The sequence below is a fragment of the Gavialis gangeticus genome, unplaced genomic scaffold (assembly GCF_001723915.1).
Source record: "Gavialis gangeticus isolate Ggan-Ray unplaced genomic scaffold, GavGan_comp1, whole genome shotgun sequence".
Taxonomy (NCBI): domain Eukaryota; kingdom Metazoa; phylum Chordata; order Crocodylia; family Gavialidae; genus Gavialis; species Gavialis gangeticus.
This window is the reverse complement of record NW_017729022.1, coordinates 28,583,635-28,605,279: the sequence shown is the minus strand read 5'-3', so window position 1 is coordinate 28,605,279 and position 21,645 is coordinate 28,583,635. Positions and strand designations below refer to the sequence as shown.

Genomic DNA, 21,645 nt, shown 5'->3' with positions numbered 1-21,645 from the left:
TATCCACAAAAAAACACTGAAAAACCCCCCAAGAACAACGCATGCTCAGGCAGAGCTTGCTGCTGAAAAGTAGAGCAGGCCGCTCAGAGCTGCACTCTGCTGCTGGCCAGACTCTGTGCAGCAGAATCACTGCAGCTGCAGCCCCAGGACCCCAGGTAAGGCTGCTGGGGCCAGGACAGTGCTGGGCCCAGCCTCCCCTACTCTACCTGGGGCAACTCCTGGGGACAAGTAGCTGCAGCTCAAGGTGCACTGCTGCTAGTTGTCCCTGGGGAACCAAATGTCCACACACATCTGGATGCAGCCTATAAGAATAAAAAGAGGGACTTGAAAGTAACCTTCAGTGATTTGTAAATGTTTTAGCTTAAGCAAAGAGTTAATAAGGCTCTCGCAAATTGAGCCAGCCTATAAAGTTAACCATAAATAAATACTGAGCCTTGCTATCTTAAAAAAACTTTGCTTTGGTAAAAGATTTCTAAGAGCTTTTAACCTTTTTAAGTACTCCTTTGAAAGACTCCTGTTATTTCAAGGCTTTCAAACAGAAATTCTTATTGTAAATTAGAAATCAAAGCAAGAGTCACCTTGTGAGCAGAAAATTACTAGACTGTATGAAACAAGAAACTGAATCTCTGCACACCTTTATCTGACAGGCACAACCCCGTTTGAGCAAACAAAAGAATCATGGTTTTCTTTTCCTCAAAGAGTTCACTATTGCCAATGATCCTCTTTCAGAAGATAGTAGCTTTTCTGTATAAGTCCTTATCATTCCATCTTCTGTCTGCTATGCAGCTGTTTAAAGTTCTTACTGGCCACTGCCTTTCTTTCTCTATTTTAATTCTGTCACCAGATACCAGGCTTTTACACAGACAACATAACCCTAGGGTTTTCTTCTTCAGCTTCTTCTTCCCTACTTTAGGAAAAGAAATTTGCAAGAAAGAATGAGAGATACTGTCATTTTACTTAGAAACTGCTGAAAATGCAACAGTCTTTCTCAGAGCAACAAAGAAACCCTTGTTTCATTAACTTATCATGTTTTGGTCCAGAATACATATAGAATAATGAGATCTTAGCAAGATTGTTTTTGTGTGTTTAGTGGAGGGAGGAAACCAAGTCTGGTTACTACACCAGAATTTTCTCATGACTTTTAAAGAGATCAAAGGAAAGAACTGTAACCTCAAAAGCATATGCCTGAGATATTTTAGTCTGCGCCTGGTCAATAAAGAGAAAGGACACTGAATGTAGCACCAATTATTAGATAACTAATCTTAAGACTGTTTTACCCACAGTCTTTTAATTAACTTTTGTCAACACAGAAAGTAAATATTGCATCAGACAGACACAAGAATCTGGTTAGCCTGAGTGTGTGTATATATGGATGGGAGTTATAAATAGATGTCCTGTTATGTTTGATATCACTACAATAAATTTCAGTAGATTGTTTTCTTTAAATTTAGTGTATGCAAGAGATGTTAAATTAACCAACCTTGTGCCCTCCATTTATACAAAGAATATGCACTACAGGGTGAGGTGCAGCATACACATCTCCATCATACTCACTGTTTTGGCTGTCTATACCACTTCCTCAGTACTCTTTCACTTGCATGGGTGAAGCCATGGGTGACTGGTGCCTCTTGAGTCAGTGACTGAGGGGAGGGGTCCCCCGGCGTGCGACTGTGCTACCAAGGGGTGGGGGGCGGTGGCCAATCTCACTGACGGGGGGTCTCTTAGTGGCTGATCAGGAGGGGTCCCTGGTGGTCAATCTCACTGACCGGGGGGGTGGGGAGTCCTCTGGTGGCCGATCGTGCTGACCTGGGAGGAGTCCCCCTGTGGGCGATCTCATTCACTACAAAGCGGCCGCCTGCCCCCTTCTGCCCGGCCTGTCACCTAAACAGGAAACGTGGTCTGACACGGGGTGCTCCAGCGCTCTCAGGGGATGCACGTGCTCCCATTCTGTAGGCTGGCAAACTGAAGCACGGATAAGTGCCAGGCAAAATTTTCCCATGCTCGCTAATGTTGAGTTTCCCATATAATCTAGTCGCCCAAAATGAGAGGATACTTCTGAACTTTTAATCCCCGTTTCTTCCCCATATTCTAATTTATAAATTGCTTCTCTTCTCATTTAATTTTACTCATGTATTACCATGTTTACCCAAATCTCGACTTGGAATTTAAGATGACCCCCCTCTCCAATAGTTAGATTCTAGACTTGGAAAATTTATAATTTTGTTATAATTTTCCATGTCAAAAATCTAATTTTTGCCAAGCTGCCTAAAATTCATTCTTCCCCCACTGCTGCAGTGGGGTAAACAGCAGCAGGGGGGCAGGTGCTGGTAGGGCAGGCAGCAGGAGAATAAATTGGCTTAACTCTTGCCCCTTGTCACCTATCCCCCACAACACTTGCCCCCTTGGCTGCTTGCCCCCCTGTGCCTGCATACCCCACACCTGACCCTTTGGTGCCTGTGCCCCCTGCTTCCTGGCTCTCCTGTGCATGCACCCCCTAATGCCTGCTTCTCCCTGTAGTACCTGCACCTTTGGGCACCTGTCCCCCCCTCCATCACTTCTCCCCTCCCACCTGCCTCTGTGTTTCCCCTGGCCTCCCCCTGCTCCTACCCCACCACTTGCTTTCCCTTTGAAGCTCCAGCTCCTGCTGAGGTCCCCTCTCTGGGCAGGGACATGGAACATGTGCTGCTTCTGGCCCCCACCCAGCCACACAGCAGCTGTTGTGGCAGCTTTGGTCCTGGCCCTGGAGCTGGAACAGAAACAGAGCTATTGCCACTGCTATGTGGCTGGAGGGAGCATGTGCTCCAAGGCAAGCAGCGGCAGGAAGGAAAGGGGTGTCGGGGGAGGAAGAACAGAGGCCTAAGGGTAGTGGCAGGGAGCAGAGGCTGTGGCTTCAACTCAGATGCTGGCTTGAGATCAAATTAGAGTATGAGATACAGCCACTGCTGCCCCTGTACTGTACTTAGTCAAATGTAAGACAAGTAATCACAAGATTATCCTTTCTTTTTTGTCTATTCAGAACTGAATTAAAACTATCAATAATTTCATAAATGCCACTAAGCAGCCAGCCAGTGCTAACCTTTGATTGTTGAACCTTGGCAGCAATTCTGATAAAACTGAAGCTTGTAGACAAAGTTAAAGTCGTATAATGAGGGGACCCATCTCCTTTGGATAATTTAGGCATGTTACAAACAAACAGAATTAAATTTCTTCCAATGGTGTCTTGCTTTATGAATTGACTAGTTTCAGTATTCTAAGACAATGACATAATTTAGGATTATTTTACAAAATCTATTCTGTGCTTTTCAGGAAGTCTGAACAATGGGAAAGATCAGCACTGATCACGAAAACAAATAATACTCCAGCAGACAGTGAGTGTTACCATGCAGTGACTGTTTGCTCAGACCTTGAACCAATTTTATAGCACAGCAAGGCAGATGCCAGTTTCCAATGAAGAATCCTTTGTGTTATATAACCAGTTAACATAATGCTATAATTTAAAAATGAATCCAAAGAGAATTGGGAAGAAAAAGCTGGTCAAGTACATTATTTGATGATAACATTAGCCTATAAATTGGTGTTATGTAAACACTATGGTATCATCTGGTGTATCAGGTATACTTACAGAGACTGCAGACTGCGCAAATTCTGGAGTGCTTCAGTGGGAACCTGACTTAACTGATTGTTCTGAAGCATTCTACGTTCAGAGTAACAAAAAAACAGAAAAAATATGAGTATAGAAAATTATTTTATATTACAGATTGTAGGCAAATTAGGTTCTCTGACACTTATGAAACCCCAGGCATAAAACTGCATGGGCCTTTCTGAAAGATTCTGAGCATATCAAACATCTACAGAGATTATCTAAAAAAATTACTAAATTATTATTACCTTTTAAAATCTTCATTCTTTGTGATTTTCATTAGCGGATTAGTGTTTCTAAGGCAAGCAATTATCACTATATAAATGGCAGCACACTAGAAAAGAGGTGGAATTTTTCACAAGCCCTTGAGGGAGTTAGAGTATATATCCCATTATCTTTCAATGAGATTTGTGCTGCTAACTTCCTTAAGTGCTTTGGAAACTGCCCCCCCACTACTGCAAGTCACTTCCCACCTATCATTTAGGTAAAAATATAAAAGTCAGTGGGCCAATTTTGTCATCTTTATTCAACAATCTGCTTCTATAGCCAATTGGAGAATCTTTTCCCCTGCTCTGGAAGTACTTTAAGATTTGGCTGAAATGGAGTTTTGCTTCAGTAAATACTATAGATTTCTCTAGGCTGCAGAGGAAGCATCTCCATCTGCACCAGCAATAGTGATCACCTGAAGAAAACTCCTGTTTATATTCATCATGTGATTGTTTTGCCTTTGAAGCATCACTTTGGGAAGGAGAAAAACAAGACTTTTATAAAACCAAAGTAGTGCAAATTCTGACTTTTTTTTGTGAGAGCAGACTCCCAGTAATTTAAACAAACTTTGTAATACTTGCAGCTATGACTGTAGATGCAGCATTATTAGCCAGAAATAGGAATATTCTTAAATGAACATATTTCAAGTCATAAGGAAGCACAAAAATGGCTGAAAATATCCTCTAGCTGTTTTTTTTTTTTTGATAAACTTAAAGCTTATCCTGTGGTGATTACTTTAATATAGCAACAAGCTTTATTTCTGAAATGAGAACTGTACTTAAATTATGCCTTGTTTACAGAATGAAACAACCCAACCCATTTCTCTAAAAGGCAAAAAAAACCCAAAAAACCTTCTATTTTATGTGACTATTAAAAGTCATTGAAGTTTTTAGACTTGAATTCAGAACTTTTGTGAATGGGTAAAGAACCTGCTAACTAAATCAATTTTTGGCTTTGATGTTGTATGGTTGACATCTAGTTGAGGAGTAAAATTTTTAGACTAGCATTTTTGTTTTCAACCTTTTGTGTTTTAGGACATTTTTCATCTAATAAAGAAAAGAAATGAAAATGTTAATAAGTATCTTCATCCCCAAATGTAACTGAACCAGAATATAGCTATAGCTTAACTTGAGCAACTGTACTTGTTAATTAGCTCCCTGGAGCATTTAGGAAATCAGAAATATATCAAACAACACACAGTTTACTTACAGCACTTTAAGACTGAAAAGGCCAGCAAATGCTCCCTTGGGAATGTATGTCAAACCATTTCCTGCAAGACGTCTGCAGGGTTTAAAAAAAAAAAAAGGAGTAAATACATTTCTCTTCATGTGGAATTAATTTGGCCGTTAAAAAGTGAAACACAACTATGTTCGAATCACTGATGCCAGAGGCAGTTGTTTAAGTCCCTGGTTTTGTCATTAATATACTGTTAAAAAAATCCTGTAACTATACAGTTGATTCACTGGCCGCTGGGTTGTAGAGACAACTGCAGTTTCACTATAAATCAGGTTTATGGTTCATAACATACATCTAATTGTTCATACTGTTCTTTTCAAAGGATAAACAATGCCTAATAATAAAATATAAATAGACTGACTACCAATAGCATTATCAGACTTTCAGGAATATATTTTTGGAATTCTGTGTGCATAATTTCTGCATATATTTTACGTAGTTGTGTACACGGTCACTGTATATGTGCATGTTAATGACCACAGCTTGTTTACCATAATTATAAATGCAGTTGCAGTATGGTGCCTGGTTAGTTCTTTAACAAGTGCCTGTTGTCACTGATAAAATATCTTTAAATATTTTTTTATTTATATCGTGCATTTCTCTCATGGGTCTCGAAGCATTTTATGAAGAGTATTCATTTAAGTTTGTAAATTGCTTTTTGAGCTATGTTATTTTTTCAAAAGAAAAGGCATTCCTCAGAAAGTGGGTGTAAGAAAGATTCCATTATTGGTATGAAATAATGGTACTGAAATGACTGTCCTCACTGCATTAACTAACACCTCACAGTGTGAATGCATTTCTCTCAACACTCCTTTAAGGTATGGACGAGCTGGGAACTGAGTCATATAGGGACTAAAAGTATTTTTTTCTTAGTCTATAGCCTTCCTCCTGACCCTGTCCACTCCACCCACACTTCAACTCTAGCACATGAGATCCTGGTACTTAGGCAGAGCCAATGGCAGGGAGCAGCCCGCAGTGTGTACCCCTCTGTCTCAGGAGAGTCTGATGGCAGTAGTAGGGAAGGGTGGTGAGGCCCACCTGGAGCTGCTTCTAATGTTCCTACTCTGTTTCATTCCTGGTTGCTGGTGGACCACAGAAGGAAGTGGGCAAGGTTCGCTTTGTTGGCAGTGGACCCAAGGTCAGGAGGGAAGCCATACAGACATGACTTAAGAATAGATCCACAAAGGAATTTGGGTGCGTGGTCCAAGAAAAGAATCCATGGCACTGCATTAGGTTCCTAAGGTTCCCGTATAGTGCATGGGCACCACACAAATGCAATCCAAGAGACCCAATGCACTGAGTGGGGATCCTCTTATGGTAACCAATTGGAACTTCAGAAGAAAAGGGTGCATTTTAAACCTCTACTCCTCTGAATCCTGGGTACCTATATGTATTAGGGATTTGCAGTGTTGAATCTCTACAGGAGTTAAGCATCTAAGATATTTCTTTCAAACTAAAGAGCAGGGTTTACTCTTTTCATTTAAAATCTTGGTTATGGTCCCCTAGAGCAAACAGCCCAAAATATTTGGGCTATTCTGGGATGGGAGCACTCTTCACCCTCCTGCTGAAGCAATTTTACAGCACAGAAAAGAACAAAGATTAATTTGGACAGAGAGAGAGAGAGAGAGAGAGAATCTACATGACTATGGTTCGCTTCCAAAGTATTCTTATGAATATGACTATTTAACATACGTTATGTAAAAAGGTCTTAAAGCAAGAAGCAGACCCTTGGTCCCTTACTCCCCCAGGTGACTGACTTAACCACTAGTCTAGAAGGTCATGTTCATGCTTTCTCCTTTTTGGCTTCATGATCCTAACTCTTTCCAGATAGTGGAACAGCTTCATCAGATGTTTTCTCTTCCATTCCACTGTAAAAGAGCCTAAAACCTAATAGCTAGTAAGGCACAATCCTGAGGGTTGTGGGAAATTTGGGTTTTAATTCTCTCAGGAAACTGAAACTGGGTCTTCCACATTTCAGTTCATTGCTATGACCATTATGTTACTGAGTAAAAAGCTCCATCACCTTTGGTCATGATTTTTAACAAAAGCAGCAGCCATTCATGTGTTTTCTGTGGAGCCTGATCTGTAGGTGTGTGTTAGGTATGTTCTGTGTGTGCCTATTGAATCCAACTCTGCAAGTAAAATACCTTGTTTGTGGCTCCTAATGGGTCTTAGATATTAGATAATAACCAAGCTGCTTAGCTCTGTCCCCAGCATTGAAAGAATGTTATGATTTGGGTCCCTGCGATAGCAACATGACTGGACTTGATGACACAGAAGGTTTCATCCAGTCCTATGTTCTTGTTTAGAAGATTGAGGTGATCAGAAGCAGAACCTGGAGAGGTGCCTGGAGAAATTTACCAGTGTAAAACTTAAACCCAGATCATACATTTGGATTTAGGTGCCTACATTCCATGTAATTTCTTCTGTGTGCTTGGGTCTATGTGTCTTGCCCAATGTCAGACAGCTTGTGGTAGAGCAGGGAACTGAAACTAGGCTGCATACTTGCATTTCAGTGACCTAGGAGAATTCTTCTGGGTTTGTTCTCCTGGTAGAAAAACTTACCTGGAGACATCTGAACAGACATTCAAATGCTGAAGAACTTATAGTGCTGATGCTGTGCAGCCAAGGTAGCCTGTGCACATATCTCAGCTGCTCTGCAGGCTCCCTCAGTCTGCCTGGTGACAGATGATAGCAATGTATGGGGCAGCCCTGACTGGCTGACCCAGGCTACTCAAAGTCAACCTGTGGCTTCCTGCAGCACAACATGGGGTTGTAAAGTGGGCATTTCTGCTCCTTACTTGGCTGGAGTAGTAGAGTCCAGCCCAAGCAACACAATGTCTCCAGTGGGGGAGTGGGGACTGGGAGCAAAGCAGCCTGGGATGCTGGATGACCATGGCTTTTCTCAGAAGAGAACATGTACAGACATTCTCCCTCACTCAAGAAACTCTTTCAAGAGTGATTTAATTGTCATTGTTCCCAAGTTATTGTTCTCTCATTTGTTCAGGGCATTTTTTCTTCGGGAGAAAAACCCACCCTGAACATCTGTACATTTTTGGTTTCTCCTGGGACAGCAGCATTCTCCCAGAGAGTCAGACTAGTGCCATAAGTACCAGATCACTATTTTTCTCTCTCTGGGTGACTGAATTAGTAGTAAGTAAAAGAGAACCAAGTAAAAGTAATTCTGGAGTATATTCATACAGAGGTGCATATCCAAACACACTCCCCAGGAATTCAACCTTTCTGTCTGAAGTGGAATATTTCCTACGAAGAATTTATATCTGGAAACTAAACTTATTTAAAGGCTTACAGAACCAATCCAATTATTTTTATCGATCAAGCTTGCATCTTTTTAAAAACTGATAGATTCTTTGACAATATGCTGTCATAGAATTAAACCAATTGGCATTAATTATATTACCATCTTTTGGGTTTTTTTAACCCGTATCAGCCTTTCCATAACTTTGTTTGGGTTCAATGTCAAGCTAACCAACCTATAGTTGACTGGGTCATCCCATATGCCCTTTTAAAATATTGGCACCATGATAACATTGTTCTAGGCCTTTGGAACTTCTCCAGTGTTTCAAACTTTGTTAAAAAATTAATGATTCAGTGACCTCCTTTTTAAATATATTCTCTGCTGCAAGTTGTTATGTTAGTTCTTTAGTAGGGCAAACCCTGTTACTTTTGATTGATTTATTCTTAACACTTTTTAAATTATTTTTTTAACCTGCTATTCCCATCCTCCCCAATCTTGGCATGAAATCAGTTCTTTTTGTTGGTAATAGAAATACCTATCCTCTAGGATATTAGATTTACTTTTATTTCAGACCTGATTAATGTTTTCACTGTTTAGATTTGTACTATTTTTTAACAGTGCCCAGTTGCTCTGCAATAATTACCTAATAAATAGCTTGAGATACAAGTGTACAAATATAGCAAATATTTTCCTAGGCAGTTTGAAATGGCTATTTATGTGTAGTTAGAAATTTTCATGTGCTTCAGGAAAGAATCCATTGAGGATATTGTTTCTGGGGTTTTATTCCCCAGTTGAGGAAAGTTGCCCTGGACTTCTATTGGACTTTGGATGGACTTTGATTAATCATCTGGATCTGTATGGGTAAATATTTCCCTCCCCTAAAGAGATGAGGATGGATGGATTGCCTACCTCTCTCGTGGGGCATTTAGTTAATAATTTCTGAGAGTGCGAATGAACTAGTTTGTTTATATTGCAAACATAACCAAATGTCTGGCCACTGTTTGCATGTTTTAAATATCAGTTTCAGAAAGTTGAAATATTCCTTTTGTTTTCTAGAGTTTCAGTATTTAGTATTTCAGAAAGATTATATTAAACAAAATGCATGTGGAAATGAGTTTTAATTGCTTTCACACTAAAGAAAGGAAACAGTATTACTACATGGATTTACCTTTGTAATGTATTAATTAAAAATTATATATTATGTATGTTGTGCTGTTACTCTTATATATTCAATTCCATTGCCTTCCAGTATATGGCTGGCATAACTTTGCTTTTATGAATAGTCTTAAATATGTCATCTCTCTCAGGTAAGTAATCTTGAGCATGTTTTTAAGATTTTGCAGAATATTACGTTTCACACTATTTTTTTTTTTGGTAAAAATAAAATTCAGTAATAAACACTAAGGTGTTATACATGTATATTTATGCTGAGTGTATTTCAACACAGTTCAGCTCGACTAAAGAACTCTGTTTATATAGAATTAGTTAGGATACTGCAGGCCAGGTTCATGGCCTATTGTCAGAGATGTGTGGAAGGGCTTGGTTTGGTATATACCTGAAATATTCTTTATGGCTAGGGACAGACATTCAAAAAGCCAGAGCCTGAATTGATTCAATCTTTGCAAGTTAGTTTAACCTGGCTAGGCTGAACCAGTTTGTAACTGTACAGACATTCCCTCTGGACTGAAAAAAATCCTGCAGTGGCTCAGGCTAGAAGCTGGGGGGGTGGTAGAGCATCCTTCCCTTCCCTTCCAGTACTGAGCTGAGGGGGGGGTGTGGCCAGGCCCGGGCAGGATGCCCTAATATCCCCCACCCCCAGCAGCCCAGCAGGGAATGTTTATCACCCCTTAGTGTTTATCAACCAATTAAGAAAACAAAGTCTCTCTCCATTAGTTTAAGCAATTCTTAAACAGCTTTTCCAAGGAAGGACATTACCAGCTACCTGTTGATTAACTCCAAAAAGCCTGTCTGCCTTTGTTGTCTGTTAGCTAATGCTGAGAGGTGCAAGGCAGAGGGGTGGGGGGAATAATCCCTGCTTAGGAAGGAGAAGCCAGGCAGATGCTTGCAGTCTTTACTGGAGCTCCAGTAATGGAGCAGAGGAGAGGGGGGAATTCCTGTTTAGCAAGGAGTGTGTCGGAAGGGTGGAGGGCAGCAGCCTGCAGTCTCTGCTGGAGCTGCAGTCAGGAAGCAAAGGGGAAGGGCCAGCCCTGCTGTGGAGCAGAGAGCCCCGCCCAGCTCAGAGAGCATGCTGGGATGCTGGGGGAGTCTGGTTTACCTTAAAGCAGCAAGGGGTCTGAGACAGGCATTGCATAAGCTGGTTTGAGCCAAATCAGTTAAGTCTGTTACTGCATTCAGGTTGATCTCAAACCAGTTTTGGCCATTTTCATACTGGTTTATGTGCACTGAACATTTGTTCTGTCACAGGTTTAAACCAGTTTCTGATCACTTAAACCAGTTTGTGTAACATCTGTCCCTAGCCTATATGTTTATACTGTTTGTATATTTTTACTTTTCTACAGAGACATAGTCATGGGAGAAAACAGTAATCCAGGGAGAAGTGAGGGCATGCCTGGTTCCATAGGATGGGTATTTTTGCTTTTGTGTGATAGGTAATTCATGGAAACTTCAGAAGACAGCTAGAAATGTCTATAGTTTTTGTCCTTTCTGGTTCACCTGCTGATAAAATTTTATTTTGGGCAAACACTGTTTTAAAGAGCACAGCCTCCTACTTCTATTGTTTTGTTACAAGGTGGAGCCTATTACCCTGGAAGAGTTTTTCCCACTTACCCTGAAACTTCACTGTATGTGGAGTTCTGAGTTACAGCAAGCAGCTTCTGTGCCCTTGGCAGAGGCAGTGGCAGTGGCCATTCTTGTGGCTCCTCAAAATTGGCATCCACAGCTGTTTCCTACTTAGGCTACTGAGAACTCTGCTATGATGGGGGAGAGTCTATGTAACAAAATATCCCCTTTGCTTTAACTCCTAGGTTTTCAGATAACCTTAGAACATTCTGAAAAGTCTTATCTCTACTTCTAGCAGACTGTATCTTGTACATTATCTTCACTATCCACTGGAAACAAAACCAGACCAGACACTCATAATTTCCTGTTGAAACCAACAATAGCAAGACATGGATTGTAATGGATTGTTTTCTTCTATGTACACATAAAGCCCAATTCTGCAAAGTGCTGTGTAGTTTCAAGAGGTGCTGAATGCCTACAACTCCAATTTCAGCAGCATGCAAGTTCAATCTGATGAAGTAGAAGAGGAGGGGAGAGGTGATAATCTCCTTTGAAAAGAACATTTATTTAAATTTAATCTAATGAATGTGAACTGCTGTATTCTAACTGGGTCAAGACAGCAGAGTTCCCCTGTGTTTAAGCAAACTATATTATTATTATTAACCTATATGTTTAGTCTTGCAAGCTGCTGAAATTAATAGGATTTGAGGGTGCTCTATGTCTTGAATTTCACTGCAACAAAGTCAGTATAAAGCAGATTTTACTGTATTCTAATTTGGCTGTTAAACTATAAGAACAATATCAGATTGTGCATATCTATTTCTAAAGTGCTATGCATGATCTTCTGTACAGACTATATTACAGGTTGTTTCAGGGAAGATTTCCAGTAATTTACTTTGTATTACATTTAGTCACTCCACATTCTCTTTGCATATATAGTAGTGAAACATGCTGTGGCATGCAAGTATGACAGTAACTTGCAACCCTCCCTCAGCTGTCTAAAGACTGCAGGGGATGACAACAAAATGTGTTCCTTGACCTACTAGCAATGCTTTTGGTTTTCTTTGTCCCTGAATTTTAAATCCCATCCCCTAATTGATTTACTGACTTAATCCAGAGCATAAGAGGGTAGCAACAGAATGTGCCAAGGCCAGAGCTCTCATGGAACAAACCATATTTTTCTTTTAAAAATGAGGAAGATGAATAGGTTGCCATAGTGAATGCCATACTATATCAGTATTAGCAATAATTCATACTTTCTCATAGGGACTGTTTAATTCTTCTAATGCTATATGGCACACTATGGACTAATAATAAAAAAAATCCTAGATTGGAAATTAAGAGGGAATAATAGAGAATGACATAATTAAACACGTTGTTGTATAAAACATTATCTGGGTTTCTAACTAGCAGGAACTCCTTGCTACATCAACAGAGGTTACATTTCTACTGGGAGAATCACTGCTTTTCCAGTAGAAGTGACAAGTGTACACGGGTTCATTAAATTTCTCCTGGGGCAAATGTGTGCCTTTCCAGAGAAAGAACTTCAGGTGTTCTCGAGGTTTTAAAGCTCTATGGGCTTTGAAAACTGCCTGTTCTGCCCAGCTGGGCAGTGCAGGTAGCATTTAAAACCCCCTGATCTGGAAACCAGGACAGGGAGAGTTGTCTTCCCTGTGGCTGCTAACTCTGAATTCTTTGAAACTTCCACCTGGCTGGGCACCTTGGTTGGGGTGGAAAGCTCCTACGGCTAGGAACTGAGGCGGGGAAAGCTCCGCACACCCATGTTCCCAGTCCCAGGGATTATAATTTCATGTGTGCTGCCTGGCTGGGCAAACAAAATGATTTAAAAGCCCTGGGAGCTGCCCCTTGACAGTCTGTCCCCTTTCCCAGCAGGGAAAAGGACAGGCTCTCAAGTACTGGGATTCCTAAAGGTGAGGATGACCCAGAGAGCAGGCCTCAAGTGCCTCTTGGCTGAAAAGTTCACCTGTTCATACGGTCCTACTCCAGGGATATTTTTCTATTGAGAAGAAATTCAGAGAAATTCTTACTGGTACAAATCAATGTCTGTCCGTGGGCAGAGAAAACTATTAAATACTATTAAACTGTTACTAATTTGCATTGTTGACCATTGCCTTCAGGACTTAGGGACAGGGATATGAGAGAGCATTTTAGTGTAATTGTTTTGTAATTTTAAAATTCTCTGCAGTGATCTGATCTGTTCCACCAGCTATCAACATTGGTCAGGACAGTTAGCAAACATTCACAGTGACATGCTGGTCCACTTGAAGTCAACAACAACACTCCCTTTAACTTCAGAGGTACCAGGATTTTGCACTCAGCATTTTATAATCATTTGATAAATATCCTTCTTCTGTTAGTATCAACATAAAAACATTTATATCTTCTTGTAATAGAAAACAGATGTTATAGTGCATCTGGGAAAAATAAAAATATTAGATTTATATGTACAAAATGTACTAGATACATTTAAATATTTATTTCCAATTCTTTTCTAAAATGACTTATCCTAGATGTAACAAATTATTTTTGATTAAGAGAGAATTGCCTAATGCTGGGTTTTCTGCTTCTCTCATTTCCTGCCCACCTTAAATTAATTAATGATCAAAGACATTATATATTTTTAACTATGAGAATACAAAATACTTTCTTTGTTTCTCATATTAAAATCAGAAAGATGGTTCTGAAAATATGGATAATGGATCAAATACAGATCCAACAGTTTTAGATTGCTAGGAAGCTTACAACATTTAATATCCAGCTAACGATTATTCTTAGTTCAATTTCAGTAATAATATTTAAAATGTGAGATTAAACTGTATTTTAAAGATGGTTTTGTGGATTTCCCTCTCCAAACAAAAAATGTGAACTGTGGATAGCAATTTTATTACCTTTTATTTAATTTGTTATATGAGTTAATGCCTTAATTATTATGAAGGACTGGATAAGAAAGGGGGAAGAAGAATGTGGTCTGAATTGTATGTCCTACAAACAAGGATTTTTGGTGATGTTATAGAATTGTAGGGTCAGCAGGGGCCTGAAGGTTTTGAGCAGTTTGGTTGCCACGCCTCAAAAAGGTGATAGAAGAGCTAGAAAAGGTATGGAGAAGGGCCACAAGAATGACAGAGGTACTTTCACATGGGAAGAGACTATTGAAGCTAGGACTTTTCAGCTTAGGTAAAAGAGATGTTTGGGAGGGTTTACAAAGCATTGATGTTACAAAACAGAGAAAGTAACTAAAGATTTATTATCTATGAGCCCTAAAAAATATTTGAACTAGGGGATATAAAATGAAACTATTAGGTAGGAGGTTTAAAACTAAGAAAAGGACATTTTTTTTATGCAGCATGTAATACCTTCTCTTGTGTGCAACAGGATACTGATTAGATGGACCTATGGTCTGACCCAGTAAATGGCATTATTTATGATGTTCTTATGTCAGGTTCATCTAGTCCTACCACCCTGCACAAATACAGGATTTGCTGTTACTAAAAGATCTCAGACAAACGTGTCCAGTTTCTTCCAGAGAACCTCCAATAAAGGAGATTCTATATAACTTCCCTAAGCAGCCTGTTCTTTTACCTGCTGCTCTTTTAGAATGAAACAATATGTTAAAATATGCTTGTTTTTTTTACAAAAAGAAGCATGTGGTATTTGTCTTGTACAAATACTTAATTCTGCTTACTTTGGAGTTAAATTTCACAAAAATATATTTTGCTGTGGTGATAGTGTACAACTGACTTAAAATTAATTTGCTAAATTATTGAATGTGAAACTTGGAATAGCTCCAAATGACTTTAGGCAGCAGGGTTGAGAAGGAGTAGTGATCATTTTATCCCAATCTAGTTTTGATACATCAGATCACTGACTTGTGTTATTTAAGGATTTGGTTCAAAGTGTACTGTTACACCTATCTCTTTATAAAGGGGAGAGAATTTCTCTGTACCTGTCATAAGAACAGCCCAATTTAAAGATCCCCAAGGAAAAATGGCCTTAATTTTGCTAAACTAAGGCTAATCCTGAGGCCAAACTATGTTTTCCTTTTAATACTATAAAGCCTTGCTCTCCTCAAATGGCATTCTGCTAGAATGGCCACCATGTAGCTGTTTCCAAAGCTGAAACAAGGTCAGTAATGAAGATGTGCCTGAATATTGCTAAAAGAAGCATTAAATGCTTTCTGTTGTAAGCTTATGTCTGACAGGATACCACAAGTGTAGGTATCAAAATATTCAATTTTCCTTCTTAATTTGTTGTTAAAATAATAATCTCAAACTTCTTAGTCTAAATTTAAATCATATGCTTAAGTTGGAACAACAAATGCCAGATCAGATTTTTTTATTTTAATTTGTTTGGTAGGGTTTAATAAAGAGTGATTCAGATTTCTAGTTGCATGTTATTCTCATCCCTAAGGCCTGTATTATATATAAGGGAAAATGAATAATGTTAACAGGGAGCGTAAGTAAATTGAAATATGATAAAATTATGAAGCTAGGCTGGGCAGAATAATATGGCACTGTTTTCTTATTCATGTGTGATATGCTGAACGTGGAAACTGAGTAGGTGGGTGTGAGTTTCTGGAGCCCCCGTATTTGCCTACTGCCTGCTGAGCAACAACAGTGAGGTTTTACTAGAGATGTTACCACTAGTAGTATCCTGACGTTTGAAAATATTTGCTAGTTTTCGAGCAGTGTGAAAACAAGACTCTTTTAAGATGCTTTTGGCAATTTCCAGATTTGTGTGCTTATTTTCTATAACTCCTTTGGCTGAATTCAAAGAGAAATTCTTATAGATACCTGGATTTTTAACAACCAAGAAGGTTCAAACATTACTCAGTTTAAATATGCACCTGTCATCCAAATAAGACAACAGTCCTGCTGTCCATCTCCAAGCTGCCCTCCCACAGACTTAAAAAGAAGTTTGGTCCTTGTCCATACTGCAGCATCAGGTCCAAAATGCGCAAGACTTTGTCAGTTAACTTATGCCTCAAGATCAATAGATCAATATCTAAAATTATATTTTTTCTTCTTTGCAACAGCTAGAAAGGTTTTCGTGTGACTGACTACAGCCTCTTACTCTTGCAATCCTTTTCTTAATGAGCACCTTTAAGTAACTGATGCCATTAAATACACTGCATACATTCTAGAAATAGTTCACAAGATAATATTTAAATGTACGCTTTAGCATGATGACAGTGTGAATAATGATACAGCATCTTGAGCAGGTCCAAGGAGGTGATCCTCCCCCTCTATGCGGCACTGGTCAGGCCGCAGCTGGAGTATTGCGTCAAGTTCTGGGCGCTGCACTTTAAGAAGGATGTGGACAGCATTGAGAGGGTCCAGAGGAGGGCCACTCGTATGATCAAGGGACAGCAGGGTAGGTCCTATGAGGAAAGGTTGCAGGACCTGAACCTGTTCAGCCTTCAAAAGAGAAGGCTGAGGGGGGATCTTGTGGCCTGTTATAAACTGGTTAGGGGGGATCAGCAGGCGCTGGGGGAGTCCCTGTTCCCCCGAGCGCCGCAAGGAGTGACCAGGAACAATGGTCACAAGCTGGCGGGGGGAAGGTTTAAGTTGGACATCAGGAGGCGCTACTTCACGGTCAGGGCGGCTAGAGTCTGGAACCAGCTTCCAAGTGAGGTGGTGCAGGCTCCCACCCTGGGGGTTTTTAAGAGGAGGTTGGATGACCACCTTACTGGGGTCATTTGACCCCAGTGCTCTTCCTGCCATGGCAGGGGGTCGGACTAGATGATCTGCTCAGGTCCCTTCTGACCCTAGAAACTATGAAACTATTAAAAACAGCAGAAAGATTGTTTTCCTTGGATATTACACCCCGGGACCTTGCTACACATTCAAAGTAAAGCTGATAGAAACCAGCTATAGAGTTGTTACACATTTTCAAGCACTAACTTTGTTGCTGGTTGGCTCTTTAACTTGACAGTCGTTTGTAAGGTGTGATAATTACTTTGCACTTGTGGCTGGTCTAAATTTATCGTGCGATTAACCAGCTAATTGTGTAACATATGTAATGTGCAACATGGGCCTCTAACATCTAATTTATGTTCATGTCTTATTATTTTCTCTTCATTCTTCCTATTTTCTTGCCTCCTGTTCTTTACTTAGAACAGGAGCACCAAGAGTTAAAGCTGTTCACTACTCTGTTCCTCAACTTTCCAAGAATATTAGCCTGTCAGTGTCATGTTCTCACCAATAAGCCACATTACTTTAGTAAGGCATTTGCTCCATTGTTTCTTTCTGTGTTCCCCAGCTTGTCAGTGTTAATAATATAGGAGAAAAAGCAGTTCTGGTGGGTGCCAGTCTGGCATTTCCATATGGAAGAATTCTCTCTTATTGTTCAATTTTTGTGGTGTCACAGGAAAAGACATGGTAAACATTGGAAAATAACAATGGTTGGATAGAACTAGAATTATGAGGGCATAAGTGGATGAGAAAGTTAATATTTGTTTTATAAGTTTCATAACAACATGAATTTTCTAGGCAGTTATTGAACATATGAGTGAAAACTGTGGAAGAAAATGCACCCATGTTTCTGTCAATTAATCTTTGTTGTTTGAATAGATGCCTCTCTGCTACATTTAATTGAAGTATGCTTAATTTCAAAATTACTGCTGCATTCTGGGCAAGGTCTTTTAGTGCCTCTTTGTCTGTATTAAAACAAGGTTGTGGAGCCATTGCCCTGTGTTATCAACAAAGTCTGTCTTATGGTAACAAAATTTACAATGTGTCATTGGCTGCTTGCCTGCCTGCTGACAGATAGGTCTCATCAATGAATGCTACAAATTAAACACAACAGTATAATCTGAATTCTATGTATAATTAATAAAAAGTCACTTATACTATGCATTACAATATATGTGGAGTTTGAATGGTATATAAGACACTAAGCTGATTACAATGAAAATTCTTGAAAAAATATATTGATAATAAAATAAGTAATGCTGATGTAAATCAGGCGTAACGCCACTGAAATCGGTGCTGCCAAAGTTGTAAAACTGCTGTATATGAAATCAGAAACAGGTCCCTAAGCTTCTATATTGTCTGAAGCCTGCAAACAATATTTGTTCATGTTTTTCTTTTTGCTGTGAATATCAGCTGCAGACATTTTACATATATGATCTTAGGGTGTCTAAATTTGTAGAGTTTCACCTTTTGGGATATGCTCAAAATAGAAATATTCTCTCATTAATTTTGATGCGCTTTGGATCATGCCCTTAACATTTTCATGGTTCCTAGTTACTTACACAAACAGTGAAAAATGTATTCTTATAGTTTTCAATGCTGTCCATAATGAGCAAGGTGCTATGTCAACAAAAAATACCATGACCTGTTCCCCCAAAACCTAATAATTTAGATTTTCAAAGGCATGAATGACCAGGTAAGTGCTCAAATACCATTCAAAGTCAATGGCAATTGGACACCTAAGGCTAGATCCTGTTATACTTTCCTTGAGTTCCTGAAAATTCATTAATGCACCTACTGTTGTAAGTATTGTCATTTACTGTTGTATTTGTCATTTCAGCTTTAAGACTATGCCACAAAAAACAGTGAGGGAGGAGGGGGGCCTACCTACCTTCTGCATTAATGGCTTTTCAGGGACTGAAGAAAGGTAGAATGGGATTGGATTTAGGCACCTAATAGATGGAAGAGCATTCACTCTTAACTCCCAGTTATAATTTTGAAATCCTAAATCTGTTCCTAAATCAGAGGAAATGAACATAAAAATATAGAGGGGAACAATAAATAAAATTAGGTCAATTTTTTCTGTCCAGATACTTTATTTTCTATTTACTTCATGCTTTAATATCATGATGACCATAAGGTTTGCAGGTCCTTTATTTATGTCTGTGCCTGAAAGCTTGCAAATAAAGAATTGTTTTTGTAAACATCTAGTTGGTCTAATAAAAGATATCACTGCTATGACGAGTTCTGATTCCTTTATTCTGCATTGCATTTATGTTGTGTTTGATGATGTTATGTTGATAACAAAATACATTTTTTTAAGACATCTGTTTCCCAAATCTCATACTTTCCACTGTACACTCCACAAAAATGACAGCGGCATCTAAATACTTTCAACAACAATTATAATACTACAGTGGGCAGACTATATACTTTTTAAGCCTTTTTTTAAACAACAGAGATCTTAAAAAATAGTTTTGCACCTGCATGGAGGTTTAGAATTTGATTTAAGGTGGCTTTGTTGCTCAATTTTGCAAACTGGATGTCATGTGAAGCTGTCTCACTCTAAAATATTTTTTTAGAAAAAAATTGTAAAAAGAACAGCCGCTGGGTTTTTTTCCCTGTTGTTTTACCAAAGCACCTGTCCTAAGTTGTTGAACAATAGCAATGTATTAAAAATCACTTGGAATTTTGCCCATCTATATCCTATCCCCTTTAAAATGACTATTTTTTGTGTATATGAAAAGAAACTAGATCTGTACTCTTCAACAACTCTTTAATTAATTCTGGATTGCGATTGGCTTGCTTCCTTAGACGTTATCGAGTCATTCACTCAGTAAATAAAACAGTTTAAGGTATGGTTTTGAACATTTGTTAGCAATGAGCTGAAGTGTCTACATTCACATATACCATATTTACTTAAATCCAAGACAAGGTTTTTCCCCACCATTTAACAAGGTGGTGGGAGGGCAGGCAGCTGCTGTGGCTCTGGCTCCAACTCCAGCTTGGGTCCCAACTGGGGTTGGAATCAGAGAAGCAGCTGCTGCCCACCCCCTTGCTGTCTCTGCCCCTCCTTCAGCCTCTGTGCCTCCCCCCCCCTCCACTGCAGCTTACCCTCCCTGTGGCTCTGGCACAGCTCAAGCCTCATTCCAGCCTGGAAGGTGAGTTTGCTCCAGTTCCCAACTGGCCAAGCCTTGGAATAGCTGATGTGGTGACTGCTCTGGTGGGCCCCAGAGCCTGGGCTGGAACTACTGCCACTAATGCCATTGCTATTGGGATAAGCTGGGGCCAGAGCAAACACATGCTCTGTACCCCAGCCAAGAGCAGGGCCAGAGCCCTACTGGAGCCAGAGCAAGGGTAAGTGGTGGAAAGGGGCACACAGAGGAGCCAGGGATAGAGGAGGGGCAGGGCAGACAGCAGGGAGGTCGGGCTGGGGGGCAGGCATGGGAGAACAAGTAGCAGCATGAAAGGCATGGCATGGCAAGCCAGGCAGCAGTGGGGGGGCAACAAGTGGAAGTGGGGGGAAAGGTAGCAGGAGAAAAAGGTATGGGGAGCAAGAGGCTGGAGTCAAGCTGCTTGATCCCCTTGCCGTCTGTCCCTCTCCTGCCTGCTCCCACCAACTGCCCCCATGCTACTGCTTTCCCTGCTGCAATGGTTGAGAATGAATTTAAGATGACCCTCCAATAATCAGATTCCAATCATGCAAAATTATAACATTTATAATGTTTCCACATACAAAATGGGCGGCATTGTCTTAAATTCAGAGTTGTCTTGGATTCAGGTAAACACAGTAGTTTCACTCTCTATCTCTTCAGACACCCCGATCTAGGTGGCTATGCATCCACAATTTTACCTTTTTGTCTAGAATCTTGGTGCTCATAACTTTTTTAACATTTTAAGTTAATGGATTGCTACATTAATAGTAACTGACATTTTAAAAGAAATTTGGCTTTGATTTTATATCCCATACAACCTCCTGGAAGCAAGTGGGTCAGAAGTTGCTTTCTGAACCAGTATGAATCCACAGAGTTTATATTCATGTGTCTGGCCCACTGAAGTGGCAAAGTGGAAAAATTAGGTACCAAAAGACCCATAGTGAGTGATAAGAAATGAACCTCTTCAAAACTAAATGTCCTGGAACCTAGTACAGCCTCAGTTTTCAGAGTAAAACAACGCTTTCAAATATTCTGGAGGACATTTTCCATTTTGAACAGAGAGCAATTCCAAGTTTGGTAGTTAAGTTACTTTAAACATTGGGTTAATATAAGACCAGTTGTAACCCTGAAGAGGACTGGAGTAGTACAGAAAAGCCTCTCTGTGCACACCCCAAACCAGGGAACCTAATGGGGCCATGGGCACTGACTTTGAAGGTCCACAGTCCCAGGGAGTGGAGCAAAATGAGACAACCCCCCCCCACCTCTTCCCTAAACACTGAGAGAGAGAACAGTCCAGAGAGGAAAGGATCAGAAGAAGCAGCTCAAAGAAAACAACAAGAGAGCCACAAGACAAGTGATGCAAAAGAGTAAGAGAGAATGAAAAATATGTCCCATGTATGTATACAAATATGAGAAGTACAGAGAACAAACAGGATGAGTACAGGGAACTTTACAGCCCATGAAACTATAATCTAACTGGTGTCACAGAGACCTGGTGGGATATCTCAAGAAGAGTGTTTGCTCCTCAAGGGAGCGATCCTCAATGCACAAGCTAAGTCTATTCCACCTCGGAGGAAAGGCAGCAAGAGGGCACAGCAGCCCCCCTGGCTCTCCAGGGACCTAGCAGACCTCCTAAGG

The 21,645-nt window shown here is 40.0% G+C and overlaps 1 protein-coding gene across 1 annotated transcript in view; it reads right to left on the bottom strand.

The window, feature by feature from the left end:
• The window catches only part of LGR5 (leucine rich repeat containing G protein-coupled receptor 5), a gene marked incomplete at its 5' end in the record, with an annotated part of 144,283 nt that overhangs the window by 51,566 nt on the left and 71,072 nt on the right, over positions 1-21,645 (bottom strand). Inside the window, 2 exons of the mRNA XM_019515783.1 lie at positions 3,623-3,694; positions 5,117-5,188. Coding sequence (XP_019371328.1) covers positions 3,623-3,694; positions 5,117-5,188 — 144 coding nt within the window. The remainder of the gene's footprint in view (positions 1-3,622; positions 3,695-5,116; positions 5,189-21,645) is intronic.